The 26,551-nt window shown below is 54.2% G+C and overlaps 1 protein-coding gene across 2 annotated transcripts in view; it reads left to right on the top strand.

The window, feature by feature from the left end:
* Nucleotides 1-556: 556 nt before the first annotated feature.
* The window catches only part of Cntfr (ciliary neurotrophic factor receptor), a 36,719-nt gene continuing 10,724 nt past the window's right edge, over nt 557-26,551 (top strand). Inside the window, exons 1-4 of one of the 2 annotated variants that reach the window (XM_028779088.1) lie at nt 557-699; nt 9,002-9,088; nt 20,198-20,282; nt 24,215-24,448. In XM_028779088.1, the coding sequence (XP_028634921.1) occupies nt 20,198-20,282; nt 24,215-24,448 (319 nt within the window). In that variant the 5' untranslated portion in view covers nt 557-699; nt 9,002-9,088. The other variant, XM_028779089.1, reaches the window with a different exon arrangement.

Raw genomic sequence — 26,551 nt, 5'->3', positions numbered from 1 at the left:
AGTGTGGTGAGCGAACACTCGGGGGTGGGTGCGCGCCCGGCCGCCCTAGGAGAGCGGGCGGAGTGGGTGGGTGTGGGTGTGCGCGCGCGTTTACAAGACCCGCGGCCCGAGCGCGCGTGAAGCACGGGGTCCATAGCCGTCCAGAGGGAGCGCCGGAGAAAGGGCGAATGCGAGGGGGCCACGCGTGCCAGTGCGGGCGAGCGTGCCAGCGGGGGGTAGGGCGCCTGCCTGCCCGGGGCGAGTGGGAGTGGGGGCTCACAGGCCTGCGCGGGCGAGCGTGTCCCCGCGAGCGTGCCGCGCGTGCCAGGCGCGGGAACGTGCCAAAGCGGAGGCGCGCGGGGGCCGTGGCGGGGAGGGGGGTCGTGGTGCGCGGCAGCGGAGGCGCGGGGAGACAAGGCGAGAGGGGGAGGGGAGCAAGGGCGCGCGCGGCCGAGCGGGCGCCCGCGGTCACATGGGCGAGGGAAGGAGGGAGGGAGCGCGCGAGGGAGGGAGGAGGATGGGGGGGTTAAAGCCGCGGAGAGCAGAGGAGCCGGTGCAGAGCGGGCGGCGGCGGCGGCAGTGGAGGCGGCGGCTTCAGCCGGCGCGGCGCGGGGTTCGGCAGTGGGATCCGGCCGCAGTGCTCGCTCCGCGCTCCTGCCTCGCTCCCCGCCTGCAGCGGCCGAAGGGCGCGGCGCGGAGCCCGGGTGGCCCGAGGGCGCGGTGAGTGCTCCGCGGCGGTCTGCGCGAGGCTTGACCCTCGAACGCTCAGGCGGACAGACCCGCGGGCCTCGTGCGTGCGGGTAGAGTGAGGGGACACGCGTGGGCCCCGCGGTCGGGGGAGGTAGGAAAGTTCATGAGAAAGTTTGCCCGCAAACTCGGGGGCGGGGGCGCACGAGCAGCAGCCCCCTACGTCCGGGCGCGCCAGGGGTTGGGCGTGGTGGTGGTGGTGAAGCTGGGCGATCGCGGCTGGAGGGAGGTGGCCAGGGCGGTTAGTCCTAGTGTCCCTGTTCTTCCCACCCTTGAGCAGCATGCGCGGGGTCTGGGAAAATTCCAGAGCTAGGGGGTATGCAGTGACCCCCCACGCACCCAAAGCTTCCTTCTTTCTGGAGGGGGAAAAATCTGGACTTCAAAGTGCCCGGGGTGCCCGGGAGTGTAAAGGGATGGCTGCGCTTGTGCCAGTGCCTGGGTATCCGTGAGAATCCGCGTGTGGGGCGTGTGTGTGTGTCGGTGTGATCCTGCCTGTGGTTTTCTCATGAGTCCGCCTGGATGTATCTCCACGCAGTGAGTCCCCTTCAGTGTGTCTCTTTGTAAGTCCTCTGGTGTGTGTGATTCCAAGAATCACTGTGGCATATCCCCAAGTGTCTCTTTTGTGAGTCTGCCCATGTGTGCCTTCTCCGGTGCTTCTGGGTGTCCCCAGGTTGTACAGAGTAGTGTATCTCCCAGTGCGTGGGGGGCTGGGCCGCGAGGAGGTCACCAGACGGACAGCTCTCCTCGACTCCTCTCCTCTGCCGAGCTTCTCCAGCGTCTAGCTCGCTGGCTCCCTGGGCCCCCTCCCCCCTCCAGTAGCTTCAGGCGGGCAGGACTATTTCACGCCTTGTTGAAAATTCAGGATTTTCTTTCTTTCTGTCTAGTCTCTCGGTTTGAGAATTCATCCCCCACACCCCCGCATTTGTGTGTGTGTGTGTGTGTATACGAGTCTAGCACCTTATCTTGCCGGCAACACTGGGCGTGTGTCTGTATGCTGTGTCTTTAACACAAGTTGTTTTGCCTGTGATATGTTTGTGTCTGTGTCACAGGATGTATTTGTGTGCCATATCCCCTGAGGTGGTAAGAGTTGAGAATACAGAGTGTTTGTGCATTAGTCAACTGTTGTGTGTCCTGGGGTCTGAAACATAGGGTGTATTTTTGTGTGTCTAACCCTGGGAGCTTGCCCAATTGGCTGTTCATGGAGATGCAGGGCTAGCCTGGATCTGTGAGGTGAGAAGAACAGTGAGTCTCGTATTTTGTCCCTGTCTTCAGTCTGACAGCCTACACAAATCCTTTCTGTCGGTTTCTGAGGCTCTAGGAGGGATTAAGATGGAGCTAAAGGTTCAGACTCTGTCAGAACTGATACTCCAGTTGGGACTCTGAGTCTACCCAAAGACTAAAGAGTTTAAAGTTCACACTCAAGACTTCCTGGGGCTCTGGAATTCACACTCAGATTCACACTGGAACACTTAAACTCGTTCCAGAGCCTGGGGGGTTTACACTCATGGGCTTGCATTCAGAGTCACACCAGGGGAGTAGGATTCACATGCAGATTTACACTTACCTTCTGGGCTTGCTCTCCTTCTGGGCTCACACTTACCTATCTGTATCCTGTAGCTCACGGGTTCTCGGTGAGACTTAGACCCGGACCACAAAAGCTCCGTGAGGCTTATGAACTGGTGGTACTTTGACTCTGTAAGACCACGGAGTGTCCTCGGGTTGACGATTTCATTCAGAGACCCTGACACACTAAGACTAGAGAGACCCATATTCAAACTCAAACTCACAGGAAGAGTGCAGGGCTCTCGTGTGAACGCAAGGGCTCGCTCAGGACACTGCAGTTCCTGTCAGGTTGGCATGGCCTCTGTGTCAACCGACCCCACTCTGACTCCCATCTCTACAAATGGGGCTTGAATTCAAATTCAAGGGTGCTCAGGTGGAGTCATGTGAGGACCTTTGGTTCACACTAAGATTCACATGGGGAATTGAAGGGTTCGACTCTAGGGGCTAACCTTGGACTCATATCAGGATCTGGGCGACCCCCTCAGATTCACAGGAGGGTCTGAGAGTTCTTACTCATATTAGAACTGTAGCGCCCACACTGTAGACTCTCACTTTTTCCTGTAATCAAATAGATTATGATGTTGGGGTTCTGAAACTCTTGGGTTTACAGAGGCACTGCAGGCTTGACATTCGTATTTAAAAAGGGAAGCCTGGACTCACACACCCAGAACACCCTGAAGGCCAAGAACTCACACTGTTTAGCAAGAAGTTGTTTGAGACTCTGCCTCGGAGGAGCTCACTTTCGGCCCCCTCCGACCCACAGTCAGGCACACACCTCAAGACCTTGTTTCATACACCCATCTTTCTTGGGTCTCCAGCACTGCCAGAGAACCAGACAAACCCACACTTCGATCTTAGAGTTCATACTCAGACTGAGGTTAGATCGTGATGCTCACACGAAGCTCATACTTCCATCCTGTGGCTCACATTCAGACCCACACTAAGACTGTGTCGTTCACAATGCCGGGGGAACCTAAACTTTATAATGTATTCCCATGTGTTTTCTCTGGGTCGTGGTGCTGCATCAGGGTAATAAGGTGAAGAACAGAGGCATGTCCGGGGTGAAGATGGGGCATATGCTTGACTCCATTTACGTCTGGTCTTTTACACAGGCTGTGATCTGGTGGGCAGGATGGAGGGAGACACTGAGCAGGTCAAGCCTTCCTCCAAGCCAACTGGGCTCTAGGCAGAATGTCTGAGTGGTTTGTTGGTACAGGGGTCAGTGAACCGTCAGATTCCTCCGTGTGCCATGAAATATTCCTTAAATAGTTGTGGGCACCTCTTCTGTGGTAGAAAGGATCAGGGTGGTGGGGAGGTGGGGCTAAGGCTCAAGTCCTAAGACATCTTCCTCCCCTCACCCCACTCACCCTCGGGGCTGGGCTGGGACTCCGACTCCAAGAAAGTTCCCAGGTGCATTAGTGATTCTGAGAGGGAAGAGGCTGTATCTAATTGCACCCTCTCTACTCTCCTCTGCTCAGGCTGGAGAAGAAGGGTAGGGGCCATGTTATGTCTCATGGCTCCAGTGTTTACCCAGGAATACCACCCTACCTCTCCCTGCTCCCTAAAAGGACATTAGCCCTCGGGAGTCTGGGCTGCAGCCAGCCCCAGGACTCTACCTGCCTTAGAGAAATGGTCTTGGACTTCATCAGCCCACTGTGGAGACTGGTGGGTGGGACCACCTGAGGCATACAACCCTGCCCCCCAGCCCTGAAGAAGCTTACACAGTAGGGACTTAGTTCATGGAGGGGGCACATGAGGCTGAGGTCAGGTTTAACTACTCATAGCCTTAAAAGATGTGTCCCTTTGGACACATGCTCTCCAGCCTCTCTGTGGGGGCGGGAGGGGGGCTTGGAGGCAAGGCGTTCTGCACTCTGCCCCCCCATAGCGAGTTGAAGTGTAAATGAATCGGAAACATATGGAGTGAATTTTCTTTGAAATGCAGATTGGTTGGGGGGGGACCATGTGTGCGTGGTTTGGGGAGGGGTCCAGAAAGCAAGAAGGCTGAAGTGGACTGACCTCTCCTCCAAAGCCACTGTGGGGTTGAGGGGGGGCTGGGGGGCAGAGACAGTGAACTCCTGTGGCCCTGGGTGACCACACCCACGTTGGCTCTGGCTTCCTGTGGGGAGGAACTGTTGGTGGAGAGCAAGGGTCATTGTCCCCCTTTATTTTTGCAACAGGCAAAGGGAGCCCCTAAAGCTGTGCTGGGTTTGGGGGTCCCCAACATCAGGAGCTCTTACTGCCCAAGGGTGAAAGGAAGAGCTGGAGCAAATGTTAGACCCTGCAGCTGTAGGGACCCAGTTTCCAGAAGTTGAGGTTAGGCCTAACATCAGAAGAAACTAAAGTTAGGCAATGGTGGTGACTTGCAAGCAGCAGGACCTATCTGTGGCTTGAGAATGTGCTGGAGAGTCCCTGAACTTGGGGACAGATTTCTGCTGATTCCTGGCAGGGTCCAACCATACCCCTATGTGTTCTTCCCTTGTGTAGTTCAGCAAGGTGGCTGTATTGCCCGTGTGGGTTCTGGGTCTGCCTCAGTCACCACTGTACCCCGCCTGTGACGAAGAGGGGCACAGAGAGAACAAAGCCTTTTCTCTTCCATCAAACAGGCAGCTTCTTCTGGGCAGGACCGTGTTCCTGGTGCTTGGCCAGAAGTCAGTTCTCAATATTGAGGCATGATTGTGGGGAGAGAAGACCCTTCGGGGTTTAGGGTTTGAGGCCTAGGAGCTCCTCTTTGCACCCCTCTCTGGTTCAGAGGGTCTGTGATGGAAATGAGAAAAGTTCTCTTCCCTCAGTAGATGAGGGCAGAAGCTAGACATGTCCTTAGAGTGAGCCACAGACAGTAACCTGGTCCTGAGGCAGTGATTGGAGGTCTTTCTGCCCTCTCCCCTAATTGGTGATGTTTTCTGAAGACGGGACAGTCTCTATTCTCCTGTGGTGTTGAGTGTGTCCTTAGTTCTCCAGAGGTCTGGAGAGTGGACCCCATACCCAGGTCATCGGAGCTCAGGCAGGGTGGACTGTGTTGGTTATTAATGTTTGTCTGAGAACACAGCATTCAGGCCCTAAGACATGCTCAGCCCTTCCAGATGCCTGGAGTTGCCGATGGGGCCTCCTGCAGCCCCTTGGCTGGAGAGAGATAAGGAGAGACACACCCACGTCATGGTGAGAGTCTCCTAGGAGAGGACAGGAGTGAGCATGAGCAGGGGAAACCGAGGCAGGCTTGGGTGGGAAATGCAGGGCCTTTGATCTGTACAGAGCAAAGCTTTATTAGATCAGTTGTGTGTGGTTGGTTAAGTGAAGGCAGCACTTAGGGCTACTGGTGATCCTAAACCCTGCAGGGAGTTTCCTCCTTAGCAGGCTAAGAGCACCCAGCACCAGAACTAAAACTCAATCAGTCAGAACCTTTTCAAGTTCCTACCAAGTGTGTGGTAAGTAAACAAGAGTCTTCTTTAAGTACCCTCTCCTGAGCCACTGGCTATGCCTAACCCCCTCCATTCAGCAAGTTCCAGCAAGGATTTAAGTAAGACCCCCTTTTGTAGAATGTACCTCACTTCTGACCTCAGGCCTTTGTGTGGGCCCTCTCCTCCAGAGGAGGAAAGACACTGAATGGTGGTCCCAAAAAAGGCAAGAGGAGTCCAGTATCAGAAGGCAGATGCCACGTGACCTTGGCCTGTGAGCTGACCTTTCCAAGCCCCTCTGTGAAATCGCAGCATTGGGGGGGGTGGGGGGGCCCTAGCCCAGGCCTGGAAAGAAGGCGGTTTTGGCACCCATCCAGACTCCTGACGTCAATGTCTCTCCAAATAATGGAATCAATATTGGGGTGGGGGGGCAAGCGTGAACCAGGCCCCAGCGATTAGAAACAGATCAGCGGAGAAGCAGCTGATTCTGATAGAGATGCTTTGGTGGTGGGAGGCCTGGGAGGAGGTAGACTTGGGGGTACATGGGGCAAGTCACTGAGGAATGGGGAACCAGAGCCACCCAGTATCCAAAGCTAGAGGGTATCAGAGCTAGTGAGAGGAGACTGGGATAGAACCGGAGTGATGGGGTGGGAGTGGGGGAGTCTGTTGTCCTGGTGCCTTTTACCTTCCAGCCTCCTGGGTTTCCAAGGGTAAGTGGCTTGTGACATCTTTGGGCAGGAGAGTGAGGGTAGGCGAGAAGAGCTCACCTGTGTGTATCTCTGGCCATATTGGAGTTCCTTGGTACACAGGTGGTGGGGGAGGTGAGAAGGAAGAATGTGAGGACATCTTGCTTGGCACCTAAGGACATCCATCCAGGTTAGAGAGCCAGGCAGCCCCTGCAGAGCGGGAATCTGGCCTGTCAGCTCACATTCTCTCCGGCTCCTAGAAAGCTGCAGGTGAGGACGGAGAGGGTCATGAGATTCATGATGGGGAAGGAAGGGGCTGGCCTGGCAGCAGCTGACAAGAAAAAACAGGAAGAAGGGCTGGGGGAGCAGCTGTAATTACAGGGCATTTATTATTAATCAGATGAGATTGTTGGAAGCAGCTGGTGTAATGTGCGTGGAGATACCGCATGCTTCCCCCAACACACGCACACACGCACATACATGCCACACACGGCTTAAACCTGGCTTGCTTCTTTATTTCTTGTGAAGGTCAGATGGGTCTATAATTGTCTGTGCGTCTGTGTATCAGTGTGTATCTGTCTGTGTTTTCATGTTAGCCTGTCCTCTCTCTACTGCTATTGTTTCTGTGTCAAGCTACCTGTCATTCTTTGGCCTGCTGCATGTCTGCCTTCCTTCCTTCTATCTCCCTGTCTTTGGGCCTGTGTTTTGGTGTGTTGGTATCTGTCACCACCAGCCAGCCTGTCTCTCTAACACACTGTTTTAGTTACTGGCCTTCTCTTGTTAGTGATGTTTCTGGTTTCTGGGCAGGATTCCATGACAGAGTCCCTTTCCTTTCTCGTGAGTGTGCATTTAGGCCCTAATCATACCTTTGGCAGATTTATTCTGGGACCTGTTGAGGAAGCAGTCAGACCCTTAATATCTCCTGGGGACTTGTAGAAGGTGAGGGGTCTATTGAGTGGCCAGATTTCATTGACACTTTCGATAATGCTGAATTCCCAGGGCCCTTGCCAGTGGCCATTTGCACCATTTGGGGAGAGCTGCTCTTGCTGTCTCAGGGCTCTCACTACTGAATAGAAACATGGTTATCTCAGAGTGTTGTTTTGATGATTTGGCACAAAAATGGAAGTCACGGGCTGGAGAGATGGCTCAGCAGTAACTCAGAGCACTAACTTGCTCCTGCAAGGACCCAGGTTCGGGTCCCAGTACCCACATGGCTTGTAACTTCAGCTAAAGGGATCTGGTACCTCTGACACTCCTGCAGCCTCCTGCACACGTGTGGTGCACACACATACCCTTAGAAACATGCACGCGCGTGACATAAAATTTTGTTTTTAAATGTAAGTTAAGGGCTGGATAGGTGTTGCTCTGGCAGAGGACCTAGGTTCTATTCCCAGGACCCACATGGTGACTCATGTAACTCCAGTTTCAGGGCATCCAAACCCCTTCTCTGATCTCCAAGGGTACCACGCACTCCCATGATGTGCATGTGTACAGCCAAAGCACATACACGCAAAGTACTCATCACATAAAGTCAGTAAGGATAAAGGAAGAAGATGTAAGATAAGCTCGATGAAGTGGTGAACACTTTGACTTCTTGGAGGCAGACGCTGGAAAATCTCTAATCTACAGAGTGAGAGTCTGTCTGAGGGGGGAAGTCAGAAGTCAGTTAAGCACTTAATGTAAAGTCTGCTGAACCAAGGACCTGGGCACTTGCTAGCTGATGCCGCAGATAAGCTGGAGCAGAGGTCCAGTCCCCAGCACTACAAAAATGAATAAATACCCTTAGCAGTTCCTACCGCTGGGAAAGCATTACCTAAGGAGGTGAGAGCTACAGAGGCGAACTGGTATGGAAAGTTTGGGAGGGGGAGGGAAGGGGTACTGACTCCATTCTAGGCTCCTGGAGTGGTGAGACCTACAGTCTTGTATAAGTGATTTAATATCTTTGAATGTCAGGTTTTTTCAGCTGTCAAGTGGTAAGAATGTTAGCACCTGTCTCATGGCGGGATCAGCGAGAGGAGGGGATGGTACAAACACGGCTGCTTAAACTGTTCCGGGCACACGATGGATGCTCAGGGAGTCACAGTGGGGATGGGGAGGATGTGAGAACAGTGGACACTGATGCCAGCACCTGTGACACGCGTGTGCGTGCTTGCGTGTGCGCACATGTGCTCAAGCATGAGTGTGTGTGACTGACGTGGAGGCCCTTCCGTCTGAACCCTGCCTGTGTGGGAATCTGTGGTATGTATCTGTGAGTGGTGTCAGGCCTGTCTGTGCCCTTTGTTTGTCCCTGTGGTTTAGAACTGAAGTCAGCAAAGAGCTGGTAGAAGAACACTATGCTGTTTTTTTCCTCTTCCAGGCGTATCTGCTTCTGGCAGAGATAGGATAACAGCTAGCCTCAGGGGGGCAGGGCGCTGGGCAACCCATGTTAGGTAAGCATTCTCACTTAGCTGGATCCGAGGCCCACCCACTAGCAACTGCTCATCAAAATGGTACTCCAAGGTAACTGTTTCCATTTCGCAGATGAGAACACTGAGAAGCTGGTCTCCCCTTAAGAGTGGGCTGGTGAGTGTGAAATAGGCTCCAAGAAGACGGATGGCTTCTCTGGGACCTGATGTATGTCCTTTGTCCTTCTAGAACCCGGTCTCACACCGTTCCAGGAAGACTTTGGTCTGCAGAGGAGGAGAATACTGATGTACTTGGAGAGCACCTGGTGGGAACGAGGTAGGTGCTGGGAGCCCAGCAGAGCAGGTTGCTCTTGGGGCATCAGGCAGGGGCACTGGGCCATGAATGACAGACCGGAGACCATGGGCCTGAAGCTCCTCATGCCCCTATATTAGAACCAGGGAAGGAAAGAGACTCACCCACTGTCACAGAGGAAAGGGCAACCCCAGGTCAGGGTACCCTTCTGCATGGAAGATGCCGAATGCCAGATTTAGGATCAGCCTGTTGCTGTCTGTGCCTTCCTTTTCCTTTCCCTCTCTGCCCCTAAAACATCTCTCTGGCTCCATTAGGAGAGCAGCTGAGCTTGAAGGAGTAGCTGAGTTTGAAGGAGATGGAATGGCAGGTCCAAAAATCTTGTGAGGCCGGGGGGGGGGGGGGGGCCGGGCCCGGGGGGGGGGGGCCGGGTCTCACCCGCCTTGCCTCTCATTCAAGCAGGCAAGGCCCCTGGATTGGCAGCCCCAGGGTGGGGGCATCTGAGGAATTGAGGCACTGGAGCGGAACGGAAGGGCCTATTGTCCAAAACCCGCCAAAGGCCCACAAAGGCCAGAGGCCCACAAAGGCCGGCTGGGCTTTTCATCTCAGCTCCCAAACAGACTGGCCATTTTCCCGGCTTGGGGCAGCGGGGCAGGGTGTGTGGGGGGGGCATCAACCCTTCAAAACCAGGAGTGCATGTTGTTAAGGATGGAGTGGAGTACTCCAGGCTGACACATGGCCTTCCAGGGAGCTTAGATGGTTCAGGGGTCCAGAGGAGGAAGGAGGATGCTATAGTGTAAATTAGACTTTCCACCTCATTCCTCCCTGAGGGCCTAAGGACATGGGGTGGTTCTGTGTTAGAAGCGTGTTCAAACTGGGAGGCGCTATGAAATGGATTTACAGAATAGATGGTATTTATTGGGGTATACTTGGGAATCTGATGTCTTGCCAGGAAAAACAGGCTACCGGGCCATAAACACCCCCAAATTGGGAGTACTGTAGGGAGCTAGAAGAGGGGCTTGAGGAGAGAGAGTGATGCTCATGAGGAAAAAAAAATGAACTTCCTGCAGCAAGAGAGACTGAGGCCAGACAGCAGGAAGGACTTCCTGCCAGTGAACAGTAGCTCAGATGCCCTGACCCTGTCCCTGGGGATCTCAGAGGATCGCAGAGAGCAGGGGAGCTGGAGACACCCCAGGGGCTCAGGCTGAAGCTGCTTCTGTGGGGCTGAGGAGGGAGGGCTTGGCAGTTCTGTCCACCCTCCCCCAGCAGCACCTCCAGCACCACTTTAAAAACAGCTTTTTAATTTAACAAAGTGGATGAAAAACTGTTTTTGGAAATAAAAGATATCTACTGTCTCCCAAGCTAGCACTCAGCCCTTGCAGAGAGCCTCTCTCTGGGTTTCCGCTGGCTGCTGGTGCCTGCTTTCCTCTCTCGGTCTTTCTGTGTTTGTTTCTGCTCTGCAGCCCCCACCTTTGCTCTGGCCTCCCATCACCTCCCTCCATCTCAGCCTCCACGGGAGTCTTACCCTCAGCCTCTCCTTTTAGGCTCTCTCTCTCTCTCTCTCTCTCTCTCTCTCTCTCTCTCTCTCTCTCTCTCTCATCTCTCTCTCTCTCATCTCTCTCTCTCTCATCTCTCTCTCTTCCGGGCGTCTCTCTCCCTATTTGTCTCTGTCTCCCTGCCCATCTCAATCTCTGTCTCCCTCCACCTCCCCCTTCTTCTCCCCCAACCCGAGCTCTAAATGGGTCTATTTAAAACGCGCGACGCTGCCAAGTCAGAAAAACGTCTCCTGATAAAGCGCATTAGGCGGAGGGAGGGAGGAGGAGGGAAGGAGGGAGCGGCAGGCGGACAGATTGATCCAAGCCCGTAACCCCATTAATCAGGCAGCGTGGATCCCCCTCCCTCCCCCGGCTTCAGCCCCTTCTGAGCTAAAAGCCCCTTAAATATTTATCACCCCTCCCCCACGGGGGCGAGGGGAGGGGCATGTGGCCCCTCGGTGAGAGCATCCCCAACCGACTGGTCCATCGTTGCGCCCGCCCGTGTGTGCAGATGTGTGCATGTGCTTCTGTGTACACGCATGGGTGTGTGAGCCTGACCAGCCCAAGGCCTAGTCGCTGACTTGCCCCACCACGGTGTGAGCCGCTGAGCCTTTTGGGTCGCCTCCTGGTGCTCCTGGAGATTGGCCCTGCTTGGCCCTCCTGAACGTGGCTTGGGCAAGTAGAGCAAGAAGGGGGGGGGGGCGTTTATTGGAGTGGGGGACCTGTGGCCTTTGCACTGTCCTTCCCAGAGAGCCAGGCAGTGAATGGGGCTCAATTTCTACATCCCCCCCCAGATTCCCAGTGCAGGTAGTTAACTTGGGAGAAGAGTCCCAGGCCCATTTTCCTGAAGTGCACAGAGACAATGTGGAAGGCAGGCGAAGGATAAAGTACAGTCTTCCTCCTTAAGGGCAGAATTATGACTGGGAGTGGCAGGGGGTCTGCCATCCCCTAAAAAATGTGGAAAGATGACTCGGGCTTCGGCAGGTTCCCATCACTCCCAAGAGAATAGGAAGGTGGCCCAGAGCTGGGACCGAGACGCGCGTCTCCAAGGCTGGCTGACTGGTACCCGGGCAGCAGAGGTCAGCTCCGAGCCCCGCATCCACGCCGCGGGATCGGGGGAGTGGAGCCCGCCACCCCCGGCCGTGCCGAGGGTCCCCTCCCCGCCCCTCCCCCAGCATCAAGTGCCACATCTCCTCCTGACTCAGACAATTAGATTCAAAGGATGACCTCACTGCATGCCGTCCCTCACAAGCTGCCTCGGCTCGCTCGCTCGGCTCCCGGCGCGCTGCCTCCCCCTCCCGGCCCGCTCGCCGCCCCGCTCGCCCTCTCGCCCTCTCGCTCGCCCGCTGGCTCCGGCGCGGCCGTGGCGCTCCGGCCCGACCCCTCGGGGGTGGGGAAGGCCCGGGGACCGATGCCCGCAGGCTGCCGGGCGGACCCACGGAGCGCCGAGCACCGGCCGGGCGCCTGCGCGGGGACCCAGGTCAGTGCGCGCGGCCGCGGGGCCGAGAACTTGTCACCCCGCCGCCCCGCCGCGGCGGAGACCCCCCCGCCTGCGCCAGCCCGCCAGCCCGCCGCGGCGCTTCCCGCTCCTTCCTCGGCCCCCGCCCCCCGCGGCTGCTCGGCGCTCCCCCTGCCAAGCTGTCTCTCTTCTCTGCGCTTTCTCCCCAGCCCCCCTGCCTCAGCAGCCGGTGGGAGGGACTGGGACTTCCTGAGGTCTCAGGGATGGGGCCGGGGCCCATTGGCTGCAGGCGGACCAGGCCTCTGAGAGGGGAGGGGGCTCTGGCTGTGTCCATCGGCCTGGGGGGGAGGGGGCTACTGAGAGAGAGGCCTAGGGTGTGGGGGTGACATCTAGACAGGAGGATGAGTTCCTGATATCTCTCTTCTCTCACATCCTGTGGGCCTCTTGCCTAGTTTCATTTGATCCCCGAAGCCTGACTTCATTTGTCCACACCTCCCCAGCTCTCTGTAGTCCCCAGTGCCTGACTTCGTTTGGCTCCAGTACCTACCTTCTTTGGGGTACTGTCATCTGAGTTCCTTACCCCACCTCCTCCCCGCCTGATTTCTTCTGCTTTCCTCAATTCGTGATCACCTGGCTTTTATGGGATTGTCCCTGCCTGGCTAGTTTCCTTAGGGGTTGTGCCTGATGTTTGCTGTCAAGCCTGGACCAGAGAACAGGCTCTTTTGGGATGCAGGCATCAGGGCCAGCATCAGGGCCACAGCTACAGCCAGAGTGGCAAGTGCTGAGGATGTCAGTTGTTCCAGGCTTGGGGACTGGCCAGCTCAGCCTGGATTCCTTTCTGCCTGGACAGCGCCTTAGGACCTAGTATCAGGACCTCCTAGCCTGTGATAGGAGTTGGGGGTGGAACTATAGTACCCAAGAACACTTCAGGACTCTTGTCCTCAGTGGTCAGGTGAGAGCCTACTTTGTCCGAGGCTCTGCATCTGTCTCCACCTGCCTGTGGACCTGACAGTGATGATGGGCCTTGGGTGTGATTGTTCAGGTGAAGGCTTATTCATCTCTCTCCGCCCCCCATCTCCTGCCCAGTCTGCATGGAGGCCTGCTATCCGGATGTATTAGAGACGGGTAGGGAGCACAGAGCACAGAAGTCCAGGTAGGCTGAAAGCTGTTGCTTCTTAGCCTGGAGAAATCAGAGAGGCAGTAGGGCATGGGGCACTGGCTTGTTTGGGGCTTTTATGATACCTGTTACCAGTGCCACCATCTCTCACCCAGGCGTCTTCACCCCTGCAGCCTTCCTGGATCTCCCTCCATCCCATAATGTTGAAAGCAGGGTTGGAGGAAGAAGGAGCTGACTAGGAAATCATGGTAGTACTTCTCCTTTTAAAGAAGCAAAGTGCTCCTCCCTTTTCTCATCCTGGCTTCAGCCACTTTGAATTCTATCTCCTTTCCTCAAGCACATCCAGAATCCAGCACAGTGTGACTGTCATGAGTTTCTGTGTGTTTCCCATTGGGAGCATGGTGGGCTGAGAGTGACTGGGGAGCTCTGGGTTTCTGGAGGCATATGGTGGCATCTGTGTGGAGGGTTGACAGCTTTGAGTGTGACAGTATCCATATGTGAGTCGGTGGTCGTTCTGTGTGACGGAGTCTCCGTGCGCAACTGTGACGTTGACATATGAGAGAGAGTGTGTGTGTGTGTGTGTGCATGCACATGTGTGTGTGTATGTGAGTGTACACCAATCTATGAGGCTTTGGCAGTGCATGTCTGCAGAGGAGGCCAGGATACATGCTTGTATGTGAGGCTGCTGGTATGTCTGCCGAGCACTGGCTGTGTATATGGAGACGGGGGTCTTTGAGAAGCTCTGCTGGCTGGCTGTGACAGCTCTCTAGCATGTGCTTCAGCCCCTCATGAGGTGAACACTGGGTCCTGTGTCACCCTGAATTGCTGGTGTGTGTGAACATGTGGGCATGTGTACTCACGCCTGTGTTTACCATCAGGAACAGATTGTGGAGAGCTGGGGGGCGGGGGGAGGACGGCTTGCTCTTACCCAGCAGAGCAGAAGGTTCCTCAGAAGTAGCATGCATGGTACACGTGCATGCTAAGAGGGCAGAGAAAACAGAACATTGTTCCATAAGGAAAAAGAAGCTTCTCCCCCCATCAACCCTGGCTCTGCCAAAAAGACCATCTTCAGTTCTTCCTGTTACAAACTCGTGCTTCGAGTGCCCTGCTGTGTGTGTGTGTATCCGTGCTAGGTTTTTTTTTTTTTTTTTTTTTTTACAGTCTCTTTACATATCCCTGGCTGTCCTGGAACTCACTCTGTAGATCAGGATGGCCTTGAACTCATGGAGATCTGCCTGCCTCTGCCTTCCTGGTGCTGGGATTAAAGGCATGTGCCACCATGCCCAGCCAACGTCTATGTTTTCAAGGATGTGTTTGTTCTATAACAGTGATCTGGCATGGGTGGGGGTAGAGACCCTGAGGCAAACAAGCTTTTGCACTAGGTCCCCAGTCTGCAGAGCCATTTTGTCTATCCTGTCTCCATGGAGGGCACTGCCCTGCCATCTTCTTCCCGCTCTCACACTTGCTGTAGACCCTTTCCTTCCTCCTACCTCAGCTATAGAGAGTTTCTTTCAGCCATCTGAGCTTGCCTATCCCCCAGGGATCGTGACATTCTGGCTGTCTAACCTCCCCAAGTAACAAGTGCCCCTCCTAGCCCTTTACCTGACTGGCATGTTGGCCTTTTCTGGGTGGAAGGGTCTTCCTTCTTCTGTAAACCACAGACTTTGGGCTGATCTTGGCAGGTAGGAAGTTTGTCACCTGTGCCTCCAATTCTGTGAATCTGTCCAGAGCATGTGACCAAAGAGAGGACATGAATTCCTCTGCCCTTTCCTGCAAGATGCAGAGGCTAAAGCAAATGCCTTATGAAGAAAGACGCCCAGACCTCCTGCATCTAGAGGGCTGCTCCGAGTGCAGCTTCCAGGGCACTGAATGGACCTCTACATGTGGGCACAGGCTGGTGGGATGGATTCCCGTCTTCCCAGGACACGTTCTCAGCTGCTCAGTCAGACCCATCACAGGAGGGCCCCAGGCTCCTCCAACACGCCTGTACACACGTGCAGCAAGCAGGGCACGCACATGCTGAACTCAGGGTCCCCACGGTACAAGAGGCTGGGGGTGGGGGGGTTGAGCACTTAGAGTCCAGGCTGTTGCCAAAATCCATCGGAATCTGTGTGTCTCCCCCACAGGCCCCCATCTCCGGCTCTGGAGGTCACAACAGCAGGTGCGGATACCCCCCCCAACTCACTCACATCAGGCGGCCTCCTTTTCCACAGCCTCAGCCAGAGGCTGGAGCTGGGAGATTGCTATTGCTGCCTCCTTCTTGCCCCCCCCACACTGGTGCTCAGCTTATCCTGCCCCTTCTAAGCAGGAGGAGGGGGCACATGTGCTGATGTGCGGTCCTTTTCCCTGAGCACTGAGGCTTGCCTCCAAGTGGGAGGGCTGAGGCCCATGGCAGCCCAGGAGGAAAAGAAGGCTTAAGTCCCAACCTCAGTCACAGCTTCTGGGTCCTATGTCGCTTGATGGCACCAAGAGATGAGAGGAAGAGGAGGGCTAGATTCAAAGAAGGGAAAGGGATGGAACCAGAGACAAGAGTCAGAAAGACAGGAGGGAGGCACACTACTGTTGAGTGGAAGCCCATAGCCCAGGAGTTGGCCCTGACCTGTGCCCTCTTCCTCCCCCTCCCTCTCTGGGTGAGACCTGCTGGCCAACTGCCAGGAGCCAGGCCCCCCTCCTTGGCCTGGTCCTCCCCCCATCCAGCCTGTGAACCATTCAGGCCTCTGCACCAGCCCCCACCGCCCACACTGTCCAGGCTGTCTAGGCTTGGTGGGATCTGGGGGCCTCCAGCCTAGACTCCTCCTCCCCCTCCTGGAGCTTCCTGCCCTGTCTCTCCCAAGCTCCCCCTTGTCCAGGCCAGGGCTGAGTTTCCCTGCTCACCCTGTTCTTGTCCCCATGTCTTCTCTTTCTTGCTTCATCCTAATTTCTCCACAGGTTGGAGGCACGCTGAGGTCCCAGATCTTGACATCAGTGTCCCCTCTGCCTGCCTCACGCCCATACATAGGACTTTTAGTGCTGCTCTGAGGAGATGGGAAGGAAATGAGGACCCAGGGCAAAGGTGCCCTTTCTACTCGTGCTGTGGGATTTTGGAGTTTGGAGTTGTCAAAGGGAAGCTGTGAAGAGTCACTTCAGCCCTCCACTGGGCACTGTGAGGAGGCCTGGCCAGTAACCACTGCATCTCACTCACCTAACTTGAAGAGGGACTGGTAACTTTGCTTTGAGGTCACTTTGTGAGGCGGCCCTTCTTCACTGTCAAGGGCAACATGGACATTCCTGACCCTCACAGCAGCCTCCACCCAGAGCTACTGCAGGTCATTCACACACAGCTGGGGCCGAGACCCAGGCAGCAGTCCTCTGAACCCACAGCCCAACATGGTTTTGAAAGGGATTCCCCAAACTTCTGGCCCTGGCTCTGTAGACACAAGGAGGTAGTTTCCCAACAGCACCCCCTAGATTGTCCATTTAGCTAGGCAACAAGTGAGGTGGGGACATAGGGTATTTGGGACATCGCTGTGGCTGGTAAGAGTGGTCTTGGGGTACAGAATCCTAAACCAGACTCCAATACTGGGTAGTTGAGATCACCAGTCTGTAGCTTGTCACTGTCTGGCAGTATTATTAATGGTGACTGTCAGTCTAGGTGGGTGATAGCATTTCTGTGACCCATCATTTTGTATGCCATCTGTCAACATTTCTGTGTGACTGTATCCAGGTCAACATCTCTGCTACTCTGGGTGACTACATCCATCTCAACAGGTGTCTGTGCATTGTTGGTGTCTTTGTGGTTGACTCTTAACTGCAACATTGTTACTGTGATGACTGTCAGTACTTATGTGTCATTGTGAACAGTGCAATTGTATCATTTCCCCTGACTTATTAACACTGAAGATTCCTCTTATATGTTAGTTGTATGTGTAGGTACTGATGACATGGTGGGGGTGTTTCCATGTGAGAAGTGGTACTGGGAGCTTGTGTTGCAGGACACAGGGCTGCTTTCATGATGTTTGGGCACTCTCTTCCATCTTTATTCTGGGGCTGACCTCTTTGAGTGGTCCATAACGGAGCCTAGGCTGGGATACAACCTTCTCTGCGGTTCCATGACATTTATCATCTAGATCTAACCTAGAGTCGTAGAGTATGGACTTGGGAAAGGAGCTGTTTGCCCTGAGACTGGAGTTGATGGGCAGAGAGGTGATGTTTTCGTTTGGTTTTGTTTCTTTGTATCAGCAGGAGCAGAGGGGTGAGGCTGTTTCGCAGAGACTGGATTCTTAGATCCCCAGTGAGAATCCTTCCAACAGCAGGAAGAACCTGCTGTTGTACCTTCTCAGTCCTGGTGGCTGAATTGGCTGCCCGCAGTCCTCCAGCTAGAGGACTCACACGGGCTCCTCAAGATGGTCTAGGGTAGACATAGTGAGCGTTGTATCTGTCTTCTCTTTTGGAATAGCTGCAGTTCTCAGGGTACCCTGTCTTCCTCATGTCTCTTCTTCAACTTCTGTCTCTGGTCCTTGTCCCTGTAAGTACCCACTCGGCACTCTGCCTCACTGTGCCTGTTTCTCTTACCCAAGGCCCTTCCATTTCTGTATGCCCAGACCCTGCAGTGTCTGTCTTGGTACCCCACCCCCACTCTCTGCAGCACTAGCTAGCTCACTAGCTCTCAGCAGCACCCGTCTCCTGTGGCTGCAGCCCCGTTGGCCCAGGGCCCGGCCCTTACAGTAACTCATCGGGCTGATGGAGGCGACTTTGATGAAGAAGCCTCCCCTCCCCCTGTGAGGGCCTGACTCTGTGTGCGTGTGTGTGTGTGTGTGTGTGTGTGTGTACACTGGGGAGGATGCATGTGTGCCTGTCTTGGACATTTTCCACTTCCAGAGCATGACTAGGACCTAGAAGGAGCAGAGAGCAGAGGCTTTGCTCTCTTTCTCTGACACTCCCTCTGGATCTAACCTCTGACCAGTCTGCTTGCTTGCCTGCCTGCCTGCCTGCCTGCCTGCCTATGTGCTGGTTCTTGATCCCAGGTGGTGGTCAGTGGACTGACACTGAGGCAGAAGATCTAGGAGAAAAGCACAGACAGATGGCAGAGAGTGAGGGGGAGGGTCTAAAGGCTACCTTCCAAGGCTGGGGGTTGGGAGAGCCAGGTAGGATTCCTGCCTGTCTCTTTTTCTCCACAACCAACTCAGCATTCTAGCTGGCTTGGGGTCATTTTGTGATTGGCTAGTTCTGTGTCTTTGATCATTGTCCTAACCTCCTAGACCCGAGGAGTAGCTGGAGATGAGGAATGATTGAGGGTCATAAGGTACCTAAGGTAACCAAGGCCCTAGGAGTCGCTGATGTAGAATGGGGTCAAGACCACACCAGCAGAGAGTACTGTAGCTATGGTGTAAGGACAGGCAGGCTCAGAGGAGGGGAACCGCCGGGGTGGGTGGAGGATAGCAAAGAGGCAAATGGAAGCCTGTTCCCATAAAGGAGCTCTCAGGAAGGCAGGCTCACTTCCACTTGAATTGCCAGAGCTGATGCCCACCTTCCTCTACACTTTCTCTGGGTGTATCTGGCAGTATGTCAGCCTCTCTGGCTGTGTGTCTGGCTGACTCTCTGGCAGTATTTCTGATGCTATCTCTGGCTGTGTCCCTGACAATGTCTCTGGCAATGCTTTCGGTGGTGCAGATACTTCCTGACTGAGCATCCGGCTGCAGCTCTGGTTCTTTCTCTAGCTTCTCGTCTGAGTGTATGCCTGTTTGCGTCTAGCATTTTCTCTGCTTGTGTGTCAGAGTTTCCCTGGCTGTGTTTCTGACTCTGGTGTCTCCGGCTGCTGATTTCTTCCTCAGCTGGGGTCTGGTGGAGCAGCTTGCTGTGTTTTGGCTGCTACGTTGGTTTGCTGGCTATACTCTGGTCACTGCTTATCTGGCTGTATCTGTCTTTGTCTGATGGACTCTCTGACAGTTCTAGTGTGGAGCTGATTGTTTGGGGCTGTATCTGGTTGTTTGGGCAGTGCTTCTGGCCAACGTCTACTGTGAGGCTGGCTGGACCTGACAGAAGCCATGGTTAAATCTCACAGTAGCCCCTGGTGTCTATCTTTGGATCTCTGCTTCTCCATGGTTGATAGTCCCCCAATTTCCATCCTAGATTGGAAAACAGAGAGACTATCTTGCAAGAAGTATTTCCCTGCCTCAGGACTAAACTTGTGCTGGGGTGGGAGAACTGGACTGATTCCGGGAAGTAGGACATTTAGTGGGGGAACCACTGGATTCTCCCTGGCTTCTGGGGACATGTCCTGGATATACTTTGTGTACCCACATGAGCACATATAGACATGGGAATTGGGGGTCTCGTGCTGTTGAGATCACGTGTCTGAGGTAAAGAGTGTTCTAGGACCTTTGATAAGGACTTGCATTATAAACAGTCTTCATTTTCTTTTGATCACTGATACACAATAAAGTGGAAGCGACCTCTGACTTGGCTAGCCTACATGGCACTATCTTGGTGCCCCGAGTTTCCCAGAGCCCAGTAGGAGTCTGTGTGGAGGCCAGTGACAGAGCAAAAGGGCTCTTGAACATCCAGGTTTCAGGCTTTCTCTCCAGGAGTGTAGCAGGTAGCTTTATGGTCAAGGCAGTTTGGAGACATGGAGACCCTCAATTAAGCTAAAACATCGCCCTTTCTATTTGTGGTGCACATACCTAATTAGCTAAGCTCACCAGTAGAGATATGTTTTTTAATTTTGAAAAATGGCCCTGGCATTACCGATGTTCTATAACTCATCCACGGTTGACTACATTCTGTAGTCAGCAGTCTTTTCTGAATGACAAACCACTGTAGCTGTCTTCTAGCCTCTTAGCAAACCTTTCCTATAGGAGCCAATATATTGGTTTCCATTGCTGGATACAGGACCCCCCAACCCTACTCAGAAGGGTCTTTGGGGTCAAGATGCCCTGGCCCAGGGACTAATGTTTCCCAGCCTTCCTGGAGAACAGCACCCCCCAACCCCACCCAGGGGTTTCTACCTGGGCTGATGCTGCCCCTCCACAACCCGTTTCTCCCAACAGATGGCTGCTTCTGTCCCATGGGCCTGCTGTGCTGTGCTTGCTGCTGCCGCTGCCGCTGTCTACACCCAGAAACACAGTCCACAGGGTGAGTGCTTGGGAGAGCCGCTTGCCCATTCCCACCCGGAAGTATTCATGAATCCTCATTGGCACACCTGCACACAGATGCCCTCAAGAGTCATACCACCCAAAGGACATGTGCATAGTCATGTGACAGTGATCAGCAGGGTGACACAATGATTCTCACAGCACTGCCCTCACCTGAATGGTCACATGCTTATTGTGTCTCTGGCTTGAAATTATTTGTCCCATAGGAAAGGCAGAGGAGACAGGCAGATGGGAGAAGGGTAGGGAGTGGAAGTGGGAGGGGACAGGGCCCTTGTAAAGTATTTGGATAAGATGCGTAGGGGTGTGGGCATTTAAGAGACTGGGCAAACTTATGGGTCACTCCCTGATGTCAGCTTTATCCTTGAAGGAGAATACTGACAGAGATGGCAGACAGACATCCAGAGAGATGGGAGAGGGCTGGTGACTAAGGTGGCTGGAGGAAGGAGACACTGCTTGGGGGTAGGGTGATTGGTAGCCTCTCTACCCATCCTTCACCTGTTTGTCTAGAGAGGTCTGTGTCTCCATAGCTTATAGTACAAGGAGCTGCATCCCTGCTGGGGAAACATACCCTTTTAACTTGACTATCAGCCCTTTAACTACATTAAAGTCTGAACTTACAAGTTGTCTCCAATCAGGTTTCCCAAGTTCCTCCATTGGTATCCAGTCCTGCTTCTGCCTTTGCTGGGGGAGGCAGAAACAGGGCATGAGAGGGAGTAATTTTAGGGCCCAAGCATTTGACAGACCGTAAGAGCTCATCTCCACCCTCCTTGAGACCATGCATGGGTTAAAAGGGCAGTGTTAAGGCCTCCATGGCCTCTTCCTTGAGAGACTGGCAACTGAGGCTCAGAGAGAGCCCGGTCAACCCCGAGCTCCTGGCTGGATCAGCACAGGGCCTACCAGATGCCTCTGCTGTTGTATGCAAAGGTGTCTATGTACATTACAGTCAGGGCCTTCGTTTGGCCAGGGCCCTGGCATAAGGTCACAGTTCAGAGTGTGTGAGACTTTTTCTAGTTAGGTGAGAACATGGCTTTGTTTGGGTGTCTCCGTGTGCCTGTATCTTTAGGCTGTGTGAATGCCCTTGCTGTTATCATTGTGTTTCAGACCATGTCCTGTGAATGATAGTATGTTTTTTGTTCTTCTTGTTAAAACTCATCCTGTCCATGAGACCCTGTCCCCGTGAGTAACTGTGCCTCTAGGTGATAGTTCCCTGTTTGTACGTGCCCTGTGGTGTTGTATCAGGTGTAACCATCCTAAAAGGGCATAGCATCCCCCACATGATTGAACCCATGTGTGACTGTAACCTTGTGATGGGTGGCCAGTGTGTGCTGCTGCTTTGCGGGTGACCGTTCTCGTCCTGCATGCGTGGCGATATGAAGTTGCTTTGGACACCCCGGGAGGGGGGACCATTTCCGGCATGTAGTCCCCATGTGAGTCTGTGTGTGCAGGTGTGAGGGAGCCATCAGCTCTGTCCCTCTGTGTTCCCCACGTCCATGACCTCATCCTGTCTCTGTCTCTCATCCTGGCTTCTAACAACCTTTTCACAGCTGATCCCGTTGGAGCATTTGTCACCGCATCAGGGCCAAGAACCCCACCCTCCCCCTGCTGCTTGATTTAATTTCTGAAATGGACAGCACATCAGGAGAGGCACCTACGGGGCTGTCCAGAGACAGAGGGCCAAGCCCATGCTGTTCCCGATGCTGTTGCATGGCCATGTGAACTGCAGTTGTGTTATTGTATCAGTTGTGGCACTGTGTGGTTGTCATACCGAGTGTGCATTCTGGCCTGCAGTTGTTGAGTGTCTCTTTGGCCCTTTGTCATTGCTATCAGATTGTGTCTCCATGTTTTTTTTTTCCTCTCAAGGCAGTCAGTGTGTGATGGGGGAAGTGTTTAGTCCACTGCTATTGTATTGTTATTAGGAGGTGTCTCCTCATCTGGCTGTGCCGCCCACCCCCTGACCCAATACTGAAGGGCCATACCCATACCGAGACCAGGTTTGTTCTGAGCCGCTTTTGGTCAGTATTGATATGTTGCTGATGGGACCCTGATGGCCACGCCCCCTCCCCAACGGTCAGTTTTCAGCCTCCTCCTCAGGCAGCTGGATGCAGAGTCTCTGTTGGGGGGGTTGTGTGGAGAGAGGGGCTTGGCATGTTTCCTGGAAGCTCCAGGTTTTTGGAAGGGAGGTTGGAAGGGGGCTCGGTGGCCGGAGCTGTTTGATTGAGGGGGGGCTCAGTGGCCTGAGTCTTGGACACTGGGCCTCTGGTCAGGGGGAGGCCCCCATTCAGTCTCTGGTCCAGCTTCACAGCTGTGGCCTCCAAGGCCCCCAGCCACCGCCCTTCCGCCTGTTCATCCTCTGTTCGTCTGGTCCCAAGCCCCACAGACAAGTGGTCAGGGCTGGCTCCGTTTCCTGCTTCCCCCTCCTCTGGACAGGGACAGAGAGGCTCAGAGAGGGGCAATGCAGAGACAGGCAGCACGAGGGAGTCAGGCACGGAGACCCTGTCCAGGGAGGGTGACCGAGGCAGCTAACTAGACAGATGTTCCAGCCCAGAGACAAGCAGTCCTGGGGAAGGGGCTGCATTGATGGGGGTGACTGAGGGATCTCTCCCCCTCCCCCAGCAGTCCTGGTGGTGTTAACAAGTCTAATTAAGAGGCCACTGGCCCAACTTAATTGGCTCGTTAACAGGAATTGCCTCTGAAAATCCCCCAACTCAGCGGGGTGGCTCTCTGGAGGGGAGATGTGAGCGAGTGTTAACGAGGGATCCCGCAGCCCCCCTCCTGCCCCTTCCCCCTCCCTTTTCCCCTCCCACCCTCACTCCACAGATCTGGCTGGGATGAGGGAAGCATCTGCCCTTCCAGGCTCAGGGGGCAGGAGATGGGGGTGTCTGAAGATTCTGATTCTGCAAGCCGGCCCCTCTGCCGCTGCCTGTGGATCTGCCTTTGTGACTGTCCTGCTCGCTGCCTCTGCCACCTGGTGCTCCCCCTGGACAGGTGCTCCCCCTGGACAGGTGCTCCCCCTGGACAGGTGCTCCCCCTGGACAGGTGCTCCCTTCTATCTCCAGTCTCCTGGGTTCCGTCCATCACGCCTGGGTTGGCCCGGGCTGCCAGGGCCAGGGCAGGGGTTTGGTTTTAGTTCTGACAGGCCTCTCCTGGGGGCAAGTGAGGAACGGGCAGATCACTAGCTCGGTCCCAGCCCCCACCCCACCCCACACAGTTTCTGCTTCACAAAGTTGACAGTTGCCAGGAGTTCCCCAGGGCTTACTTCCTCAAGGCCTGCCTGCTCTCTCTCTTCTGCTGTTGCCCACAGCCTGGATGGTTCAGGTTGGGGTGAAGAGCTTGTGTGGAGTGGGCCGTGTGTGTGTGTGTGTGTGTGTGTGTGTGTGTGTGTGATAAAGGAGAAAGACAGGACAGAAAGAAAGGAATGAGGCTGAGAAAAGAGTCCAGAGGGGCATTCTTCTGCAACATCTTGCCTCTGTAATGTCAGCGAGGGAGACAGACCCAGAGACACAGACCATGGCACAGGGAGGGTGACAGAGGCAGCAAGCAGGACACATGTTCCAACATGGGGCTTGTTGATGGCAAGAAGTTAGGGTCATAGAGCCCAGGAAGCCTAGTAAAGGTTCAGAGACAGAAGGGGAACTGAGTTTTCACTTAGAGTAGATTCTTCCAAATGCCACACGCTCTCTCCCTTTGCCCCCGTCTTTCTCTCTCTCTCTCCTTCCCTCACACCACATGCTCTCTGTACATGCATAGGAGGGCATACCAAAACAAAGACACTCACACACCTGCACAACCACAGAGAACTTCTGCATGGACCAGCCCTGTCTTTCCCGCCTGTGCACCTCCATCTGGCTCACCTGAGTGGCTAGGCAGGGCTGTGACTGTGAATTCTGTCTTGTGCCCTCCCTGCCCCTACAGAGGCACCCCATGTGCAGTATGAGCGTTTGGGTGCAGACGTGACGCTGCCATGTGGGACAGCAAGCTGGGACGCAGCTGTGACATGGAGGGTAAATGGGACAGACCTGGCCCCTGACCTGCTCAATGGCTCTCAGCTGATACTACGAAGCTTAGAACTGGGCCACAGCGGCCTGTACGCCTGTTTCCACCGTGACTCCTGGCACCTGCGCCACCAAGTCCTTCTACATGTAGGCTGTAAGTATTGCCGTGGACTCTGACCTCCATCTGATGCCTTAGCTTCCTTGAGAACCAGGCCACATCCTCTTCCCGTTGGGAGGGAAGGAAAGGGGAGAACGTCCACCTGAGCTTCCACTTTGCCTTCTGATCCTACCCTAACCTGTTCCTCTGACCTCTGGAGTCTCCTCTTGCTCACCGAGTCTAAACCCCTGGTCACTTTGCCTATACATCCCACCTGTGTGGAGGTCTTCACATCCTGAAGTCCTTTTTGTCCCCGGTGGCATAGTGGGCAAAGGAGAGCTAGCAAGGCTTGGTGGGTAGAAAGGGATTCTAGGGTCACAGCTCTGAGCTGGAGTTGTCTCACTGTGTCTGCTCCCACAGGAGATAGCCAAAGTGCCTGAGGATGGGAAATGGGACCTAAGGTTTGTATATGCAGGGGCAGTCCGGGAGGCCCTGGGGGAGGAAGAAGGCTCCCTACGGTGGGAGATGCGTAGGGATCTAGATTTAGAAGATATACGGAAACAGAACTTCTTTCTATTTCTTTCTATTTGTATTTTTGTTTTTATTTTATTTTATTTTTGAAACAAGATCTCACTCTGTCACTCTGGCAGGCCTGGAACTAACAAAGTAGAGACCAGACTGGCCTTAAACTCACAGAGATCGGTCTGCCTCTCTCTGCCTCTTGAGTGGAAGGTTAAAGGTGTACATCACCATACCTGGCTGGAAACATTCTGACAGAGCTGACTAGGTCACAGAGCCACTTGGGTAGATAGATGACAGTGGGGACAGGGAAGTGCCAGGAAATTGGTGAGTGACATGGTCTGAATCCGGTCCAGACATTGAAGCACAGCAGAGGCAGGGACAGGAAGGAGGCAGCCAAGGTGCAGGAGACACGCTGAGGAGCTGGGGCGAGAGAGCGGAGTTGAAGATGCAGGGATGTTGAGCGTTCAGAGACTGGTGATGAGTCGGAGGTGGGAAAGGTTGGAGAGCCAAGCGAGGGCTGGCAGGAAGGTGGAGAGGACCGGGGGCAGGAGGGAATGTGTGTTCTGTCTGGACAGTGGCTGGGCTTCCCTCTCCCTAGATTCAGATTCAAGATGTGAGTCTAAAGACAGGCTGTTTAGTTTGCAGCTGATGGAAACCTCACAGTGACAGAGACACAGCGGAGGGAAGTTAAGTTGTTAATAGAATAAAAGATGAGTAGTTATCAGGAAGAGAAAATGGTTCAGCGGGTAGACTCTGTGTCTCACATGGCAGGGGAAGAACCAGTTTCTGCAGGCTGCCTTCTGATCTCCACACATGCATGGCGTGGCACAAATGCACAGCACACGCCAAATATGATGATGATGAAATACTGAGTTATTAGTGGGCATGATGCACATATGATAATTTCAACACTCAGGAGACAGAAACGGGAAAATTCCATTTTGAGGCTGACCTGACCTATCCAGTGACATCTGTCTCAAAAAAAAAAAAAAAGACTACGTTATCATGTGTTTGTTGTCTCTTGATGATAAGAGCCACCAGTGAGGGAACTCTAGGTATAAGACATAAAAGGTACCCTCAGAGTTGTCCTTCTGTGGGGTAAGGAATGTTTAACACTCTCCTGCCATTAGTGACAGAGGATTCTCCTGAGTTGAGGGGCATGCTTGGGTGATTAAATTGCCTCGCACTTTTGGTACAGTGCTTTGGTGATCAGAGAGGTCTCTCAGAAAACAGTTGCAGAAGTTGGCAATGGAGTTGGTGAAATCTGAAGCTCTGTCGACATCTGCTATAGTTAGGTGAAGGTCCTCGGGATGGAAACCTGGAATTGGTTTAGAATGAAGGCCAGGGACTCAAGGGTTCAAGGGGTTCAAGGCCAGGCAGCTACTGGAGATGGAAATTCAGGGCTTGTCATTATTACAACTGAGAGGGTATGAGATGGCAAAGGAGAGATTGTAGAAGACAGAATTGAACCCTGAAGACCATCAGTGTGTACGATGTTGATGGAGAGGAGAAGCCAGCAGGAAGGAAGACGGAAGAGCAGTGTGACTGGCCAAAGGAGTTGAGGGAAGCAGGATGGTGAGGTCATCAGCTGGGGGCAGGTGTATAGGTGCCCAGCATGGTGAGGTCATCAGCTGGGGG

This window comes from Grammomys surdaster, unplaced genomic scaffold (genome assembly GCF_004785775.1).
Source record: "Grammomys surdaster isolate TR1022 unplaced genomic scaffold, NIH_TR_1.0 344, whole genome shotgun sequence".
Classification (NCBI taxonomy): Eukaryota; Metazoa; Chordata; class Mammalia; order Rodentia; family Muridae; genus Grammomys; species Grammomys surdaster.
This window is presented reverse-complemented; position numbering and strand designations above follow the sequence as displayed.